Below are 13,486 nucleotides of genomic sequence, written 5' to 3' on the forward strand. Positions count from 1 at the left end.
TTTTTTTCTTGTTTTCCTCCTCCAAAAACTAGCTGTGTCTTGTGGTCTGGTGCGTCTTACAGAGCGAAAAATACGGTACCTTCTTGGGATGCTACTGTGTTAGTCAAAACTTCCTGAACAAAACTAACTTGTAGCAAGCTGGTGGAGATATATAAATAGTCTTACTAATAAGACAATGGGATGTAAAACCTTAATCATAGCTTCAAGTGTAATTTGGACTACAATTTAATGTACACACACCGGCCATCAATACTGGCTTGGATGCAATGACATTCATGCATGATTAGAAAGCACTTCCTAAATGCAGAATAGGACACATTTCTCCTGAGCTACATCATATAGTAGAGTTCCAACACTCATAACTGGGCTTTTGAGTACGCAGGCCTAAAGACCAAGTTCAGCACCCATGGAAAAGCACCGTTTGCACCCCAGGGGGAACACCAATACAGGAGTGAGATCTGTACCGTACCCTCAGCATGAACCAATTCCTGTTCAGTACTACTTAAACTGTGTTCAGTAATTTACATAAAGCTTTCAGGGGGTGCGACTTTAACTGCTGCATCGACAAATTAGTTGAGGTGATGCATTCACTGTCTTGTCATTTCAAGCCCAGTATCTTTAGTAAGGGACGCGGGTGGCGCTGTGGGTAAAAGCCTCAGCGCCTAGGGCTTGCCGATCGAAAGGTCGGCGGTTCGAATCCCCGCGGCGGGGTGCGCTCCCGCTGCTCGGTCCCAGCACCTGCCAACCTAGCAGTTCGAAAGCACCCCCGGGTGCAAGTAGATAAATAGGGACCGCTTACCAGCGGGAAGGTAAATGGTGTTCCGTGTGCTGCGCTGGCTCGCCAGATGCAGCTTTGTCACGCTGGCCAGGTGACCCGGAAGTGTCTCTGGACAGCGCTGGCCCCCGGCCTCTTGAGTGAGATGGGCGCACAACCCCAGAGTCTGTCAAGACTGGCCCGTACGGGCAGGGGTACCTTTACCTTTAGTAAGGGACGCGGGTGGTGCTGTGGGTTAAACCATAGAGCCTAGGACTTGCCGATCAGAAGGTCGGCGGTTCGAATCCCTGCGACGGGGGGAGCTCCCGTTGCTCGGTCCCTGCTCCTGCCAACCTAGCAGTTTGAAAGCAAGTCAAAGTGCAAGTAGATAAATAGGTACCGCTCCGGCGGGAAGATAAACAGCATTTCCGTGCGCTGCTCTGGTTCGCCAGAAGCGGCTTAGTCATGGTGGCCACATGACCCGGAAGCTGTACACCAGCTCCCTCGGCCAATAAAGCGAGATGAGCGCCGCAACCCCAGAGTCCTTCACGACTGGAGCTAATGGTCGGGGGGCCCTTTACCTTTATTATTCATAATACTTAAGCTACCCTACAATAATTCTTCACACCCTAGTTTATTGGGTGCATTGTGTCCTATTAAGAAGAGATGTAAATTAGCCATCTAATGCAGTGTTTAAAACGGTCATAGTCCGAATACAGTAAACAGACTATGGCTAGTTTCTAATTTGAGGGGTATCAGTGGTGGAGGTGAGTTTCCATGTCAACACACATCTCACTGGTCCAACGTCTGCTACCAAACATCGCTAGGATACAAGTACTATTGTGGGATCACTGCATAGAATTATTAAATTGGACATTCACATTGAAACACTGAGGTGTTAGGCAAGTTGGCTATAGCAAAACTTTTGCTTGCCATCTTTATTACATATGCTCATCAGACAATATGTCTGCTGGAGAACAGAGTTACACTCTTTCCTACACCCATGTTGGAGCGAAGAGTTGCCAAAGGCTTTTTTTTCAGTCCCACAGTTTCTGTATACGAGTCATTGTACAGAAAATCCATTTAGCTTCAAATCCAGCATTGTTCGTCTTAAAACCTTTCTGCTGCTCTGCTGGCCACTGCTCTAATATTGCCATAAACCTTTGATGGAGGACTTCCTGTAGAAGAAAGCAAAGTATTAGTACTGCTGATAATGAAATTCAGCACTTAATGTGTGTGCCTCTTATGGAGTGAAAGAAAATATAATTGATACCAATATTGATCTTACTAGACAATCCTAAGACATAAGATGAATATGCACACAAAAGTCATGCTGCTAAGGAATAGGAAAAATGATTAAAAATAGATAAAACCATGAGTACTAATATATTCAAAAGAAGCAGCTTTCAAACAAGTATTTAGAGATGCGTAGCCCTGTAGATTGTAGTACAAAAGCTGCCTCTGAACCTAACTTCCTTCTGTATGGATACTAATAGTTATACCTAGCTCTTACTACCATTCCGGATTATTAAAGTCATAAGTAATTATTTCTGCTCAGAAATGTACTGTCTCGGCCATCAATAGAAGCAAGGCCAGTTAAAAGTCCTAGCCCAAAGCAGGGCTCTTTAAATCCAGATTTCCTTTTGTTAAAAGAGGCTTACCTAAGATGAGGTTGCAGATTGCTGTTCGTGCCATTTTAATATTCTGGAAAGACCCTAAAATATGAACTTTCCTGTAATGAAAATAAGAAGTTTTACTTTACATGTGGAATGTACAGTATTTAGGAATATTTGACTAATACTTGAAAAAAATATTTTTAGTGACCCCAAAGGACCAAACAGTCTCACACTGGTAGAATCAGCACCTGACTGAACTGTGTCTCCATAAGGAGAGATTTCAGTCATCAGATGCTCAGCTCTTCCTAAATCCTAAGCATTAAAAGTAGCCATGGCATCGTACTGTCCTCATCTACTTCATTTCAGATCCACTTTGCTGCACTGCATGATAACCACCACACCATCTACCGTAGCACACCGAGGGGGGCGGCAGCGGCAGCTGAAGAATCCATCTTAATTGGGGCTAATCCATTCTTTACTTAGTGCTGTATAATACAGCTGTTTCATGAGGAATAAATGCCACAAGAAAACATACATAGCTATTTGAAATTGTTGAGAAAATATACCTAGATTTTTCATCAGCTGCCTAATAAATGACGTAGCCAGATAGCATCTTACCGCCTATTCAGGGTCCCCTACAATCACTTTTAAAAAGTCTTGTCCAGACAGAACGTTGCATGAAAGTACACCAATTCATATTCATACCACAAAAAAATGTTATAGGCTACTGGGTTATACTTACGAGTCTGCAAGAACTATTCGTGTTCTGGTCACATTTTCAATAGTGAATTTTGTTTTTCCACCTTTCCCAGCAATTCTTCCTATTGCTCTAGAAAGATGATCTCCTTTTAACGGCTTGACTAAAGAGAAAAGGTCAATGTTACTTCATCGTACAATTTTTTCCAACTAGTCGTAAATAAGTTTGTTCTGGGCTTAATGAATGATATGCGTGAATGCGATGTTGCACAACTAATGCTCAGTAGCTGTGAACCAAGTTAATCTCTTGAATAGGAGATCACTTAGAACCACATGAGAATGAAATACTTTTAAATGTTTATTCCAAAATGAATAATCAAATTGAAGCAAGCTGTTTGAAATTAATAACACTTAAAACTATTAACTGTTAAAACTAAGGCTGCAAGCTTTAACAGGGAGATCAGACAACTAAAGTTAAGGACACACAGGCTCTGCAATCATTTTATGTGTTGTTATAAAAGTGAAGGAAAATGATATTTAAAACAGCCTTTCATTTTAATAGTGAGCAGTAGCGTTTGTTACTTAAGTGTAAGTGTTTACACATCCCTCAGTAACTGAAAAAATGCACCTATACTGAGGTTTTGAAAACACAAGACCTTAAAAATGGAAGACTCACCATCTGTTACTTCAAAGGATTCCAGAAAAAGGTCATCTAATCTGATGAGAGCAAGTGCATCCTGGAAGAGAGTTGTGGAATTTGAAACTTCGTATAAGAAACAAAAAAATACTTCTCAAAAAAACAGTAATCTTACAGGTCAGGCACAGGACCTAATTAGGGACAGTATGAAAATTAGAACAAAAATAGAACTGACTGGCAGCAGCTTCTGAATTTTCCTTTGCAGCATGGCTAAAATGGGTCACCTGACGTGGGTGACATCCAGTGATTGACAGTCCTGTGAAAATGGCTCACGGAGGGTTGAAGAACCCAGGATATAAAGGGCGAGGCAATGTCACAACAGCAGGTGTGATGGGGACTTCTTCCTTTGCTCCCCCAATCTGTCCTATGGGGTTCTTCTGTAGCCTTCTTAGACTTTACTGACTGGTGGGGTCTGTGTTGCTCCCGGATGGGAGGAAGGAAGTCAAATGACATCAAGGTTGATTCAGAGAAAGAGTTTATTCTGCTCTCCGGATAGCAGAAGGCACTTGCGTGGTCAGCCCACAGCAAGTCCAAAGAAATGAGAAATTTCATGCAGAATATATATCCTCCAGGCACCCTCTTCCCCCCTTCCCCAGGAATCCAAGCACGTCAGCTTATACACGTAAATTGACATCCATGACCATAAACAGTTGTTCCTGTTCCAGCACTCTTGACCATAAAAGGTTGTTCCTGTTCCTATAGTCTTATCTTGGGGCAGGAGGTCACCAACTCCTGGCGCCGTTCCCGGGTCTCTTGTCAGACTTGACAAGGTCTGTGCATCTTTGTGGTCAGGATGTAAGATAAGACCCAGACGTGCCATCCCTGCTCTACTCGGAACTGGCAAGGCCACTCATTGCCATCACGGACTGATAAGGGAGAGGGCTTTGAGCACTGTTTATACAGCTGGGTTTTCTGTTTATACATTGACTCAAGAGCTCAAGTTAATGCATTTTAGAAATGCTCCCTTGGGGAAGGAAAGATGTGGAGTTTGGGTCCGGTTTCAGACTGACTGCACAGAAACCCATTCCTTCACCTCAACCCTTAAACAGATTTTTTGGGGGGGTTGGTGGGCATGGAGAATGCAGGAGGAAGAAGGGATGTCTCACTACCCAAAGCCCAGTGCATGGAGGACACCACAGTTGGCTATCATTTGCAGCTTTTAAAAAATACAAGTTCCACAACAGGATTAAGGTATATTTTCAAATATTAAGGAAAACTTTCCAAAGTCAATATTAATCTGGTACTTTTGCTCCTATTTTTAAACCATCACCTTTACATCTTTGTTTTAAAAACCTGGAAACATCCACTCTGGCAAAACATATTCCCCTTTTGACTACAAAGCATCCCAAAGAAAACACCTTTAATAAATTCTAAAACAGAAATTATACATGAAAGTCAAGCATGCAGGGATGGCTGGAACACAGCACAACAATACAAAGTCAATTTCTTCATTTGGATAATATTGTTAAATCTCCATTGTTCAAAAGACAAAAGAAATCCTTTACCCTATGCATGCCAGAGAATCTGTTTAAAAACAAGTAACTCACCTCAACTTGAAATCCAAGTAGAAAAGCTTTCACAAAATCAACTGCTTTTGTCAAAGCACCTACATCTTTTGTTTCTTTACAAGTCTAGAAGAGAAAATAAGTTGTCAAGGTTTGGGCAATGGAGCGCTGGGAGATTTAGTATACAAGCTGCTCTTCTCTACATCATTCAACTTAAAAACCAAGCTCTGTGCTTCCATTAACATAAAGGTGACTGACTACCTGTTCCTTCCTCCTACAGAAGATTATGCTGACAACTCCCAATGATCAACTTCACCTTAATTTTACCCATTCCTAAATCTGTATTGTATTCACCCTTACAAAAACACTCTGCAACAATACATAATGATTTTGTAAGGTCATTTCAAACTGTTTTATTCCGCATTGAAAGTTAACTCTCCACGATGAATGGCTCAGATCTAAGTTGTTATATCTTTGTGTTACTAAGAAATAAGTGAGGTTCTCCTGAGATAAATGGAACTTCCACAGCACTGATTTATCCACTAACCTCAATGACTCTGCCCCAATGGCCTCATTATTTAAATTAGCTAGTTAAACAGTAGAATCCATGCTGTCTGGTTTCGGCTTTATCTGAGATCCGCCGCAACTGCTCCAATGCCAGCCACCAAATGGCATTGCTGAGACTATACTGCTTAAATCCAGCCCACTACTACCTGCTGAACTTTTTCACTAGGAACTAGGGCTTGACCCTGTCTCCCACCCTGCTTGCATGTCACATCTTTTTAGCCTGTAACTGCTGTGTGAGCCCTTTTCAGCTAAAGAGAGGGGGGGAGAGAATGCTTTCATTAAATAGCAAATACTAGGCACTCCTACTTTACAAAGCACCAGATGACATGACATGGGAAGAGAGGCTGCTCGATTGCAGGCCGTTCTCCTTATCCCAGGGCCAAAGACCTCATACATTAACTAGCACCTCCCTCTCTGCTACCATCAATTCTGCTCAACACATTCTGGGTAGCAATGGGCATGCTGAATTTGGGACAGCCAATTGTCTGCTTGTGACTAAATTTGCCCCTTAACTCATAGTTTAATTAGAATGGACATGGGATTAGTTCAGCAGTCAGGTTTTCAAGCCTTTCTTATCTATCAATTATTCCTCCTGGCATGAGGAGACACAGGTGAAAGTAGAGGGGTAGGCACAAATGAGCATTGTGCCCCTGTACACTCTTTGGTCACGACGGCTTACCATTATACGTTCTAGGAAAACACATCCTACAGCTCACCTTTATCTCTACATTCCTTGTTTTTAAATTAAACCTAATTTGAAGCTGTAAGTGTTCTACAATAGGCGTAAAAATTTTCATCCAGTTTTCTTTAAGAGGTGTGTATCTGTTTGGTGGTACAGAAATTTTCCTCACTTCACCTTTTCCACCCTGTAATAAAAGACCAAACAAGAAAGAAAGAAATGTTGGTTTTAAGCATTTTTATTATATCAACTGTACACTTCCCTGAGAAAGCTTTTTTTTAATGCAGTATATAAATTCCTATGTGTACAAAGATCCCTTTGCACCAGAATCTAAATTACATGACAAGTAAAATTACTCTAAGTATTCAATTCAATGATTATCTTAATGTTTTGCTTTCAATAACCTTAGGAAAACTGTGGCTAGTAAGCCCAGTTGACTTATTTTTGCTAGAAACTTTTACTTTAAGTCTGAGTGGTTGTTGTTCAGAATTGGTAACCAAGTTTATACTGACCTAACAAGCAGTACAGAAACATATAAGGAAAATCATCCCATAACAGTATATTCTAGTGAAGACAGAACTTATTCAGAATGATCAAACAGAGTTGAGAAACTAGGCTGTATAGCAAAAGTTTATTCAGGTTTGGGGAATATTCACATACTGAATGTTGAATCATTCCAAAATGACAATTTTCAACCATAATTTGTCTCCCTGCAACACCCATGAATTCAGAAATGGGGAGGCAGAATAACAGCAAAAACCTAGCCAAGAATTTAAGTCTTGATCATAACCCATTGAGTGACCTGCGCTGGCCAAAGCAGGATTTGCATCAGAATGCAGAACCAAACCAGTGTCAGAAATATAAGTTAATCACCAGGTTACAGTTGCCACAACATACTGTTTAGTCGCCATTCCCCCCCACAATAAGGTTATTGTTATTATTATTAATTTCATTTCTATTCTGCTTTATATTTTAAAGAGAAAAAAATCAAAGTGGTTTACAACACATTAAAACATCAAATACAACAATCAAGAATAAAATAAGGACAAGATGTCCAAAGATCAGCCAGCGGGCAGCAGTGTCTCTTGATGCCGGGGCATGTGGGGGCATGTCTGAAGCAGAAAACACACCAGCCAGGTGGAGATGTCCATTGCCAAAACTGGCGACAAGACATCTTCACTTGTTGGTAGCAAATGGACCCACACCAGTCGCAAAACGCAACTGGAGCCTGTGGAATTTCGAGCACTGAACCAAATCAAGGTCTAATCACAGTACCCCGTGTCAAGTAATTCACTGTGATACAAGTGCCCGTTACATCTCAAAACACAGACTCATAGAATTATAGAGTTGGGAGGTACCCAGGGGGCCATCTATTTTAATTATTGAATTAAGTATTATTTATATACTGTCCTTTACCTGCATGGTGCAGGGCAGTGCACAGAATAAAATCAAAATATAAAACCACAAAATACATAATCAAAATAAAAGCAGCAACAACCTAATACGCTCCCCATCAACCAAAGGCCTGGTTAAAAAGGAACGCTTTTGCCTGGTGCCTAAATATGGGTAATGAAGGTGCCAGGCGAATGTCCCTGGAGAGAGCATTCCACAGATGTGGAGCCTGTTCTTGTGTTGCCACCCTCCAGACCTGTATGACTCCTGGCACAAGGTGCGCTGGGAAAAACCAACTGTACTTCACTTGAAAATGATAGCTGCACCCAGGAATTGCAATACCCAAAGATTTCCCATAACGTGATGTAAGATCTCGTATGATCACCGTGCAGAAAGTGTAGTGCAGTAACTAATGTTTCCAACTCTTCAAAAGATCCCATCAATGGTGTATCTGAAAAATTTTACACATCACTTGGGAAGACAGGCAAACATTGCTGTGTCGAAGCAATGATTCTTCAACATCAACTTTGTTGGACTGGTCATATTGTGTGGATGCCTGATTGTTGTCCTCCAAAACAACTACTCTAACTTAAAAATGAACTGAAAGGGTGCTGGTGGTCAACAAAAAGGTTTAAAGACTCTCTCAAGGCAAATCTAAAAAAAAAAAAATGTAGTATAAACATCATCAATTGGGAAACACTGGCTTGTGAGCGCTCCAAGTGGAGAACAGCCTTTACCAAAGGTGTCATGGGCTTTGAAAACACTCAAACTCAGGATGAAAGGGAGAAAGGTGCTAAGAGGAAGGCAAATTTGGCACACCCTCACCGTGATCAACTTCCGCCTGGAAAACTATGTCCCTGCCGACAAAGGTCCGTATAGTTAAAGCTATGGTTTGCCCAGTAGTGATGTATGGAATTGAGAGCTGGACCATAAAGATGGCTGATCACCGAAGAATTGATGCTTTTGAATTATGGTGCTGGAGGAGACACCTGAGTGTCTCATGGACTGCAAGAAGATCAAACCTCTCCATTCTTAAGGAAATCAGCCCTGAGGGCTCACTGGAAGGACAGATCGTGAAGCTGAGGCTCCAAGACTTTGGCCACCTCATGAGAAGAGAAGACTCCCTGGAAAAGACCCTGATGTTGGGAAAGATGGAGGGCACAAGGAGAAGGGGACAACAGAGGACGAGATGGTTGGACAGTGTTATAGAAGCTACCAACATGAGTTTGATCAAACTGTGGGAGGCAGTGGAAGACAGGAGTGCCTGGCGTGCTCTGGTCCATGGGGTCACGAAGAGTTGGACACGACTAAACAACAACACTGTGGAAGGACATGTGGGTCCAGAATCGGCCTCCACAGTCACTTACGGACTCGCTGTTAAGACCATGTTCATGGAAGACAATCTTACTCAGCTACAAGCGATTGCCAAAGAAGTAGAATATGTGACTGGCGCAGGCATTGTGACGAAACAAACATGGCTGGTTTGTCTAACACATAGCCCCTCCTCTCCCCAACCAGATATGCCCTAGTCCCTCCCCAAAAATTATCCAGAGTCTTGGGGAAAACTCCAGAACAAATTTAAGGCGAGAGGAGCAGAAGGAGGGGAGAGCATCCCATTTTATTTGGGCTAGGGAGATGCTATCTGGCTACGTCATTTACTAGGCAACTGACGAAACCTCTAGGTGTGTTTCTCAACAAATATATAAAAGGACTGGGGAGAGCAGGGTTCGAATCCCCCCTCTCAGCCATGAAGCTCACTGGGTGACGTAGGGCCGATCACTAGCTCTGACCCTGACCTACCTCACAGGGTGGTTGTGGGGATTTACATGAGGAGGAAAACCACGCGAAGCACCTTGGAAGGAGCACAGCTCTATAAGCGTAGCAAGTCAATACGTCACAGAAATAAAAACGAAGCCGGAGGCGGGACGGGGCCCCTGAGCCGCCCACGGAGGGCCTGGAGGGCCCGACTCGCCCCTCCCCGACTCACCCCGAGAGCCTCCCCGCGGAGAGGGGGGAAATCCGGCCGCTTGAGGGGCGGAGGGCCCTCGCCCGTCTCCATGGCGCCTTCCTGGCGCTCGCACGCGCGCCGCTTCCGCTTGCGGACCCGCGTGAAGCCTTCGCCGGCAGCCTGCGCCTCCATGGCCGCGACCCCGCTCTCGCCGGCAGAGCCCTCCATGCCGAGTCCGCCGGACACGCCGAAAGGAAGGGGCGGGGTCGGCGGCCTCCAGAAACGTCATCACGCCCGCGACGCCACTTCCGCCGCTCTAGTGATCCTCTTTCGCGCTCTCTATCGTCTTGCGGCCTCCCGCCCCCCCCCCCATTGAATAGTAGTAGCAATAATTAAGAACAACAAAAGTAGAATCATGCATTTCGAAGAGACCATGAGGGTCATCTGGTCTAACCCCCTGCAATGCAGGAATCCGAAGTAGGGCTCAAAAACCCTGAGAGTCTCTTGCGCTACCAACTGGGCTTATTAACCAGGCATAGGCAAACTAGGCCCTCTAAATGTTTTGGGACTACAACTCCCATCATCCCTGACCACTGGTCTTGTTAGCTAGGGATGATGGGAGCTGTAGTCCCAAACATCTGGAGGGACGAGTTTGCAACAACAACAAGCAGTACAGTACATCCAATTTCTACGCCCATCTAAAAGGGGGCATATATACTGAATGAAGGGTCGCAGGTGGCGCTGTGGGTTAAACCACAGAGCCTAGGACTTGCCGATCAGAAGGTCGGCGGTTCAAATCCCCGCGACAGGGTGAGCTCCCATTGCTCAACTCCTGCTCCTGCCAACCTAGGAGTTCGAAAGCATGTCAAAGTGCAAGTAGATAAATAGGTACCACTCCGGCAGGAAGGTAAATGGCGTTTCCATGCGCTGCTCTGGTTTGCCAGAAGCGGCTTAGTCATGCTGGCCACCTGACCCGGAAGCTGTACTCCAGCTCCCTCGGCCGGTAAAGCGAGATGAGCGCCGCAACCCTAGAGTCGGCTACGACTGGACCTAATGGTCAGGGGTCCCTTGACCTTTACCTATACTGAATAAGGTAACTGTTAGCTGGATTTGTAGCTGGTTGACTGACTGAACCCAAAGAATGGTCAGTAATGGTGTGTCATAATCCTGTGGGGGGGAGTGACAAGCTCATCCAATTTGAAGATGACACTAGACTGGGAGAGGTAGCTAATGCTGCAGAAGACAGAATCTGGATTCAAAATGAATTTTACAGATTAGAGAGCTGGTCTCAAACTAACAAAATTAATTGCAACAAATGTAAAGTTCTGCACTTAGGCTGGAAGAACCAGACACACAAATATCAATCAATCAATCAATCAATCAATCTTTATTACGGTCCAGAGACCCGACAAAACAAATACAGTGGTACCTCGGGTTAAGAACTTAATTCGTTCCGGAGGTCCGTAATTAACCTGAAACTGTTCTTAACCTGAAGCACCACTTTAGCTAATGGGGCCTCCTGCTGCCACTGTGCCACCGCTGCATTATTTCTGTTCTCACTCTGAAGCAAAGTTCTTAACCCGAGGTACTGGGTTAGTGGAGTCTGTAACCTGAAGCGTATGTAACCTGAAGCGTATGTAACCCAAGGTACCACTGTATAAGATAGGGACACCTGGCTTAATAGTGGCACATGTGAAAAGTATGTGGGGTTTTAGCAGACCACAAGTTCAACAGGAGTCAACAGTGTGATGCAGCAGCAAAAAAAGCTAATGCTATTCTAGGCTGCATCAATAGAAGCATAGTGTCCAGGTTAAGGGACGTAATAGTACCACACTATTCTGTCTTGGTCAGACCCCACCTGGAATATTGTGTCCAGTTCTGAGCACCACTGTTTAAGAAGGATGTTGACAAGCTGGAACATGTGCGCAGGAGGGCAACCAAGGTGATCAAGGGTCTGGAAACCAAGCTTTATGAGGAACACTTGAAGGAGCTGGGTACTGTGGTACCTCGCAAGACGAATGCCTCGCAAGACAAAAAACTCGCTAGACGAAAGGGTTTTTTGTTTTTTGAGCTGCTTCGCAAGACGATTTTCCCTATTGGCTTGCTTCGCAAGACGGAAACGTCTTGCAAGTTTGTTTCCTTTTTCTTAACACCGTTAATACAGTTGCGACTTGACTTCGAGGAGCAACTCCTAGAATGCGGTGTGGTAGCCTTTTTTGAGGTTTTTAAAGACTGGTGATTTTTGAAGCTTTTCCAAAACTTTCCCGACACCGTGCTTCGCAAGACGACAAAAATCGCAAGACGACAAAACTTGCGGAACGAATTAATTTCGTCTTGCAAGGCACCACTGTATGTTTAGCCTGGAAAAGAGGAGGCTGAGAGGAGATATGATAGCCATCTTCAAATATCTCTAGAGCTGCCACATGGAGGCTCGAACCACATGGAGACTCGAACCAATGGCTTCAAATTACAAGAAAGGAGATTCCAACTTCACATCAGAAAGAACCTTCTGAAGGCAAGAGCCGTTTGACAGTGCAATGGAACTGCCTCAGAAGATGGTGGATTCTCGAAAGGGGTCAGGTTCACCGCATGTACTGTGTTAAAGGAAAATATAATGAAAATGATGTACAGATGGTATCTGACTCCTGTAAAATTAGCAAAGATATACAATAACTGTGATAATCTATGTTGGAAATGTAAAGAAAAGGAAGGAACATTTTATCATATGTGGTGGACCTGCCCCAAGGTGAAAGACCTCTGGGAAAAGATATATAACGAATTGAAAAAAATATTGAAATATACATTTATAAAGAAACCAGAGGCCTTCTTGGAATAACAGGTTTGGAATTGCCCAAGAAAGATGTAAAATTATTTTTGTATGCCACAACTGCGGCTCGTATTTTGTTAGCTAAAAAGTGGAAAACCCAAGAATTACCAATGATAGATGAATGGCAGATGAAGATGATGGATTTCTCGCAGCTAGCCGACCTAACCAGAAGAGTCCGCGACCAGAAGGAGGAGATCAGGAAGATTGGATCAAATTGAATGATTACTTAGTTAAACATGTTAAGTTAAACTAACTGAAAACAGCTTGCAGATACTTAATTGGCTTAGGATTTTATTCAAGTTAAGTGATGAATTAATAGGTTTAATTTCATAATGTGAAGATGTAAGGATGTTAATGTTTAAGTTAAATATTTTAAGAACTATGATTTGGAAAACCGTTAAAAGGACATGCAATGAAATTCAACCAAGGGGAAGCGAGGAAGTCACTTAATAATGTTAATAAGTGTAATATTTAATAAGGTTATGATTTATGTTTGCTTGTTTTATGTGTTTGTTTGTTTATAATGTTGTGAAAATTAATAAAAAAAATTTGGGAAGAAAATGGTGCATTCTCTTTCTTGGAGGTTTTTAAAGCAGGGGTTCAAGTGAAGAAGAGCTGCGGAAGGGACATGGAAGAGATTTGAAGGCCTCGGATATAAGATCACCAGGTTAATGTGCCAGATTAATGGGTTAAAAAAAAAAGGGACTGACAATCCCGGGACCGGGGAGAAGGGACGCTGGAAGAAGATTGGATTGTTTTTATTCTTTTTATTCTTTTTATTATCAGAAATGTTTTATGTACGTTG

At 43.2% G+C, this 13,486-nt stretch overlaps 1 protein-coding gene and 3 long non-coding RNA genes across 4 annotated transcripts in view; 1 reads left to right on the plus strand and 3 right to left on the minus strand.

Moving 5' to 3' along the window:
- Window positions 1-973, plus strand: part of LOC310703217 — a 122,903-nt gene extending 121,930 nt beyond the window's left edge. Inside the window, exon 2 of the long non-coding RNA XR_014524003.1 lies at window positions 330-973. This is a non-coding gene — a long non-coding RNA (uncharacterized lncRNA). The remainder of the gene's footprint in view (window positions 1-329) is intronic.
- Window positions 1-13,486, minus strand: part of LOC310703239 — a 220,635-nt gene that overhangs the window by 138,006 nt on the left and 69,143 nt on the right. The window lies entirely within an intron of this gene.
- Window positions 208-13,486, minus strand: part of LOC310703205 — a 67,640-nt gene continuing 54,361 nt past the window's right edge. The window contains exon 2 of the long non-coding RNA XR_014523989.1: window positions 208-654. This is a non-coding gene — a long non-coding RNA (uncharacterized lncRNA). The remainder of the gene's footprint in view (window positions 655-13,486) is intronic.
- PNO1 (partner of NOB1 homolog) lies at window positions 1,651-10,109 on the minus strand. Its single transcript, XM_083495327.1, has 7 exons — window positions 9,894-10,109; window positions 6,552-6,701; window positions 5,311-5,394; window positions 3,743-3,803; window positions 3,113-3,230; window positions 2,416-2,486; window positions 1,651-1,932 (listed from the first exon to the last, which is right to left on the minus strand). The coding sequence occupies exons 1-7, from the start codon at window positions 10,080-10,082 to the stop codon at window positions 1,865-1,867; spliced, it is 741 nt and encodes a 246-aa protein (XP_083351453.1). The 5' UTR covers window positions 10,083-10,109; the 3' UTR covers window positions 1,651-1,864.

The sequence above is a fragment of the Podarcis liolepis genome, assembly GCF_965112155.1.
Source record: "Podarcis liolepis genome assembly, chromosome: 3".
Classification (NCBI taxonomy): domain Eukaryota; kingdom Metazoa; phylum Chordata; class Lepidosauria; order Squamata; family Lacertidae; genus Podarcis; species Podarcis liolepis.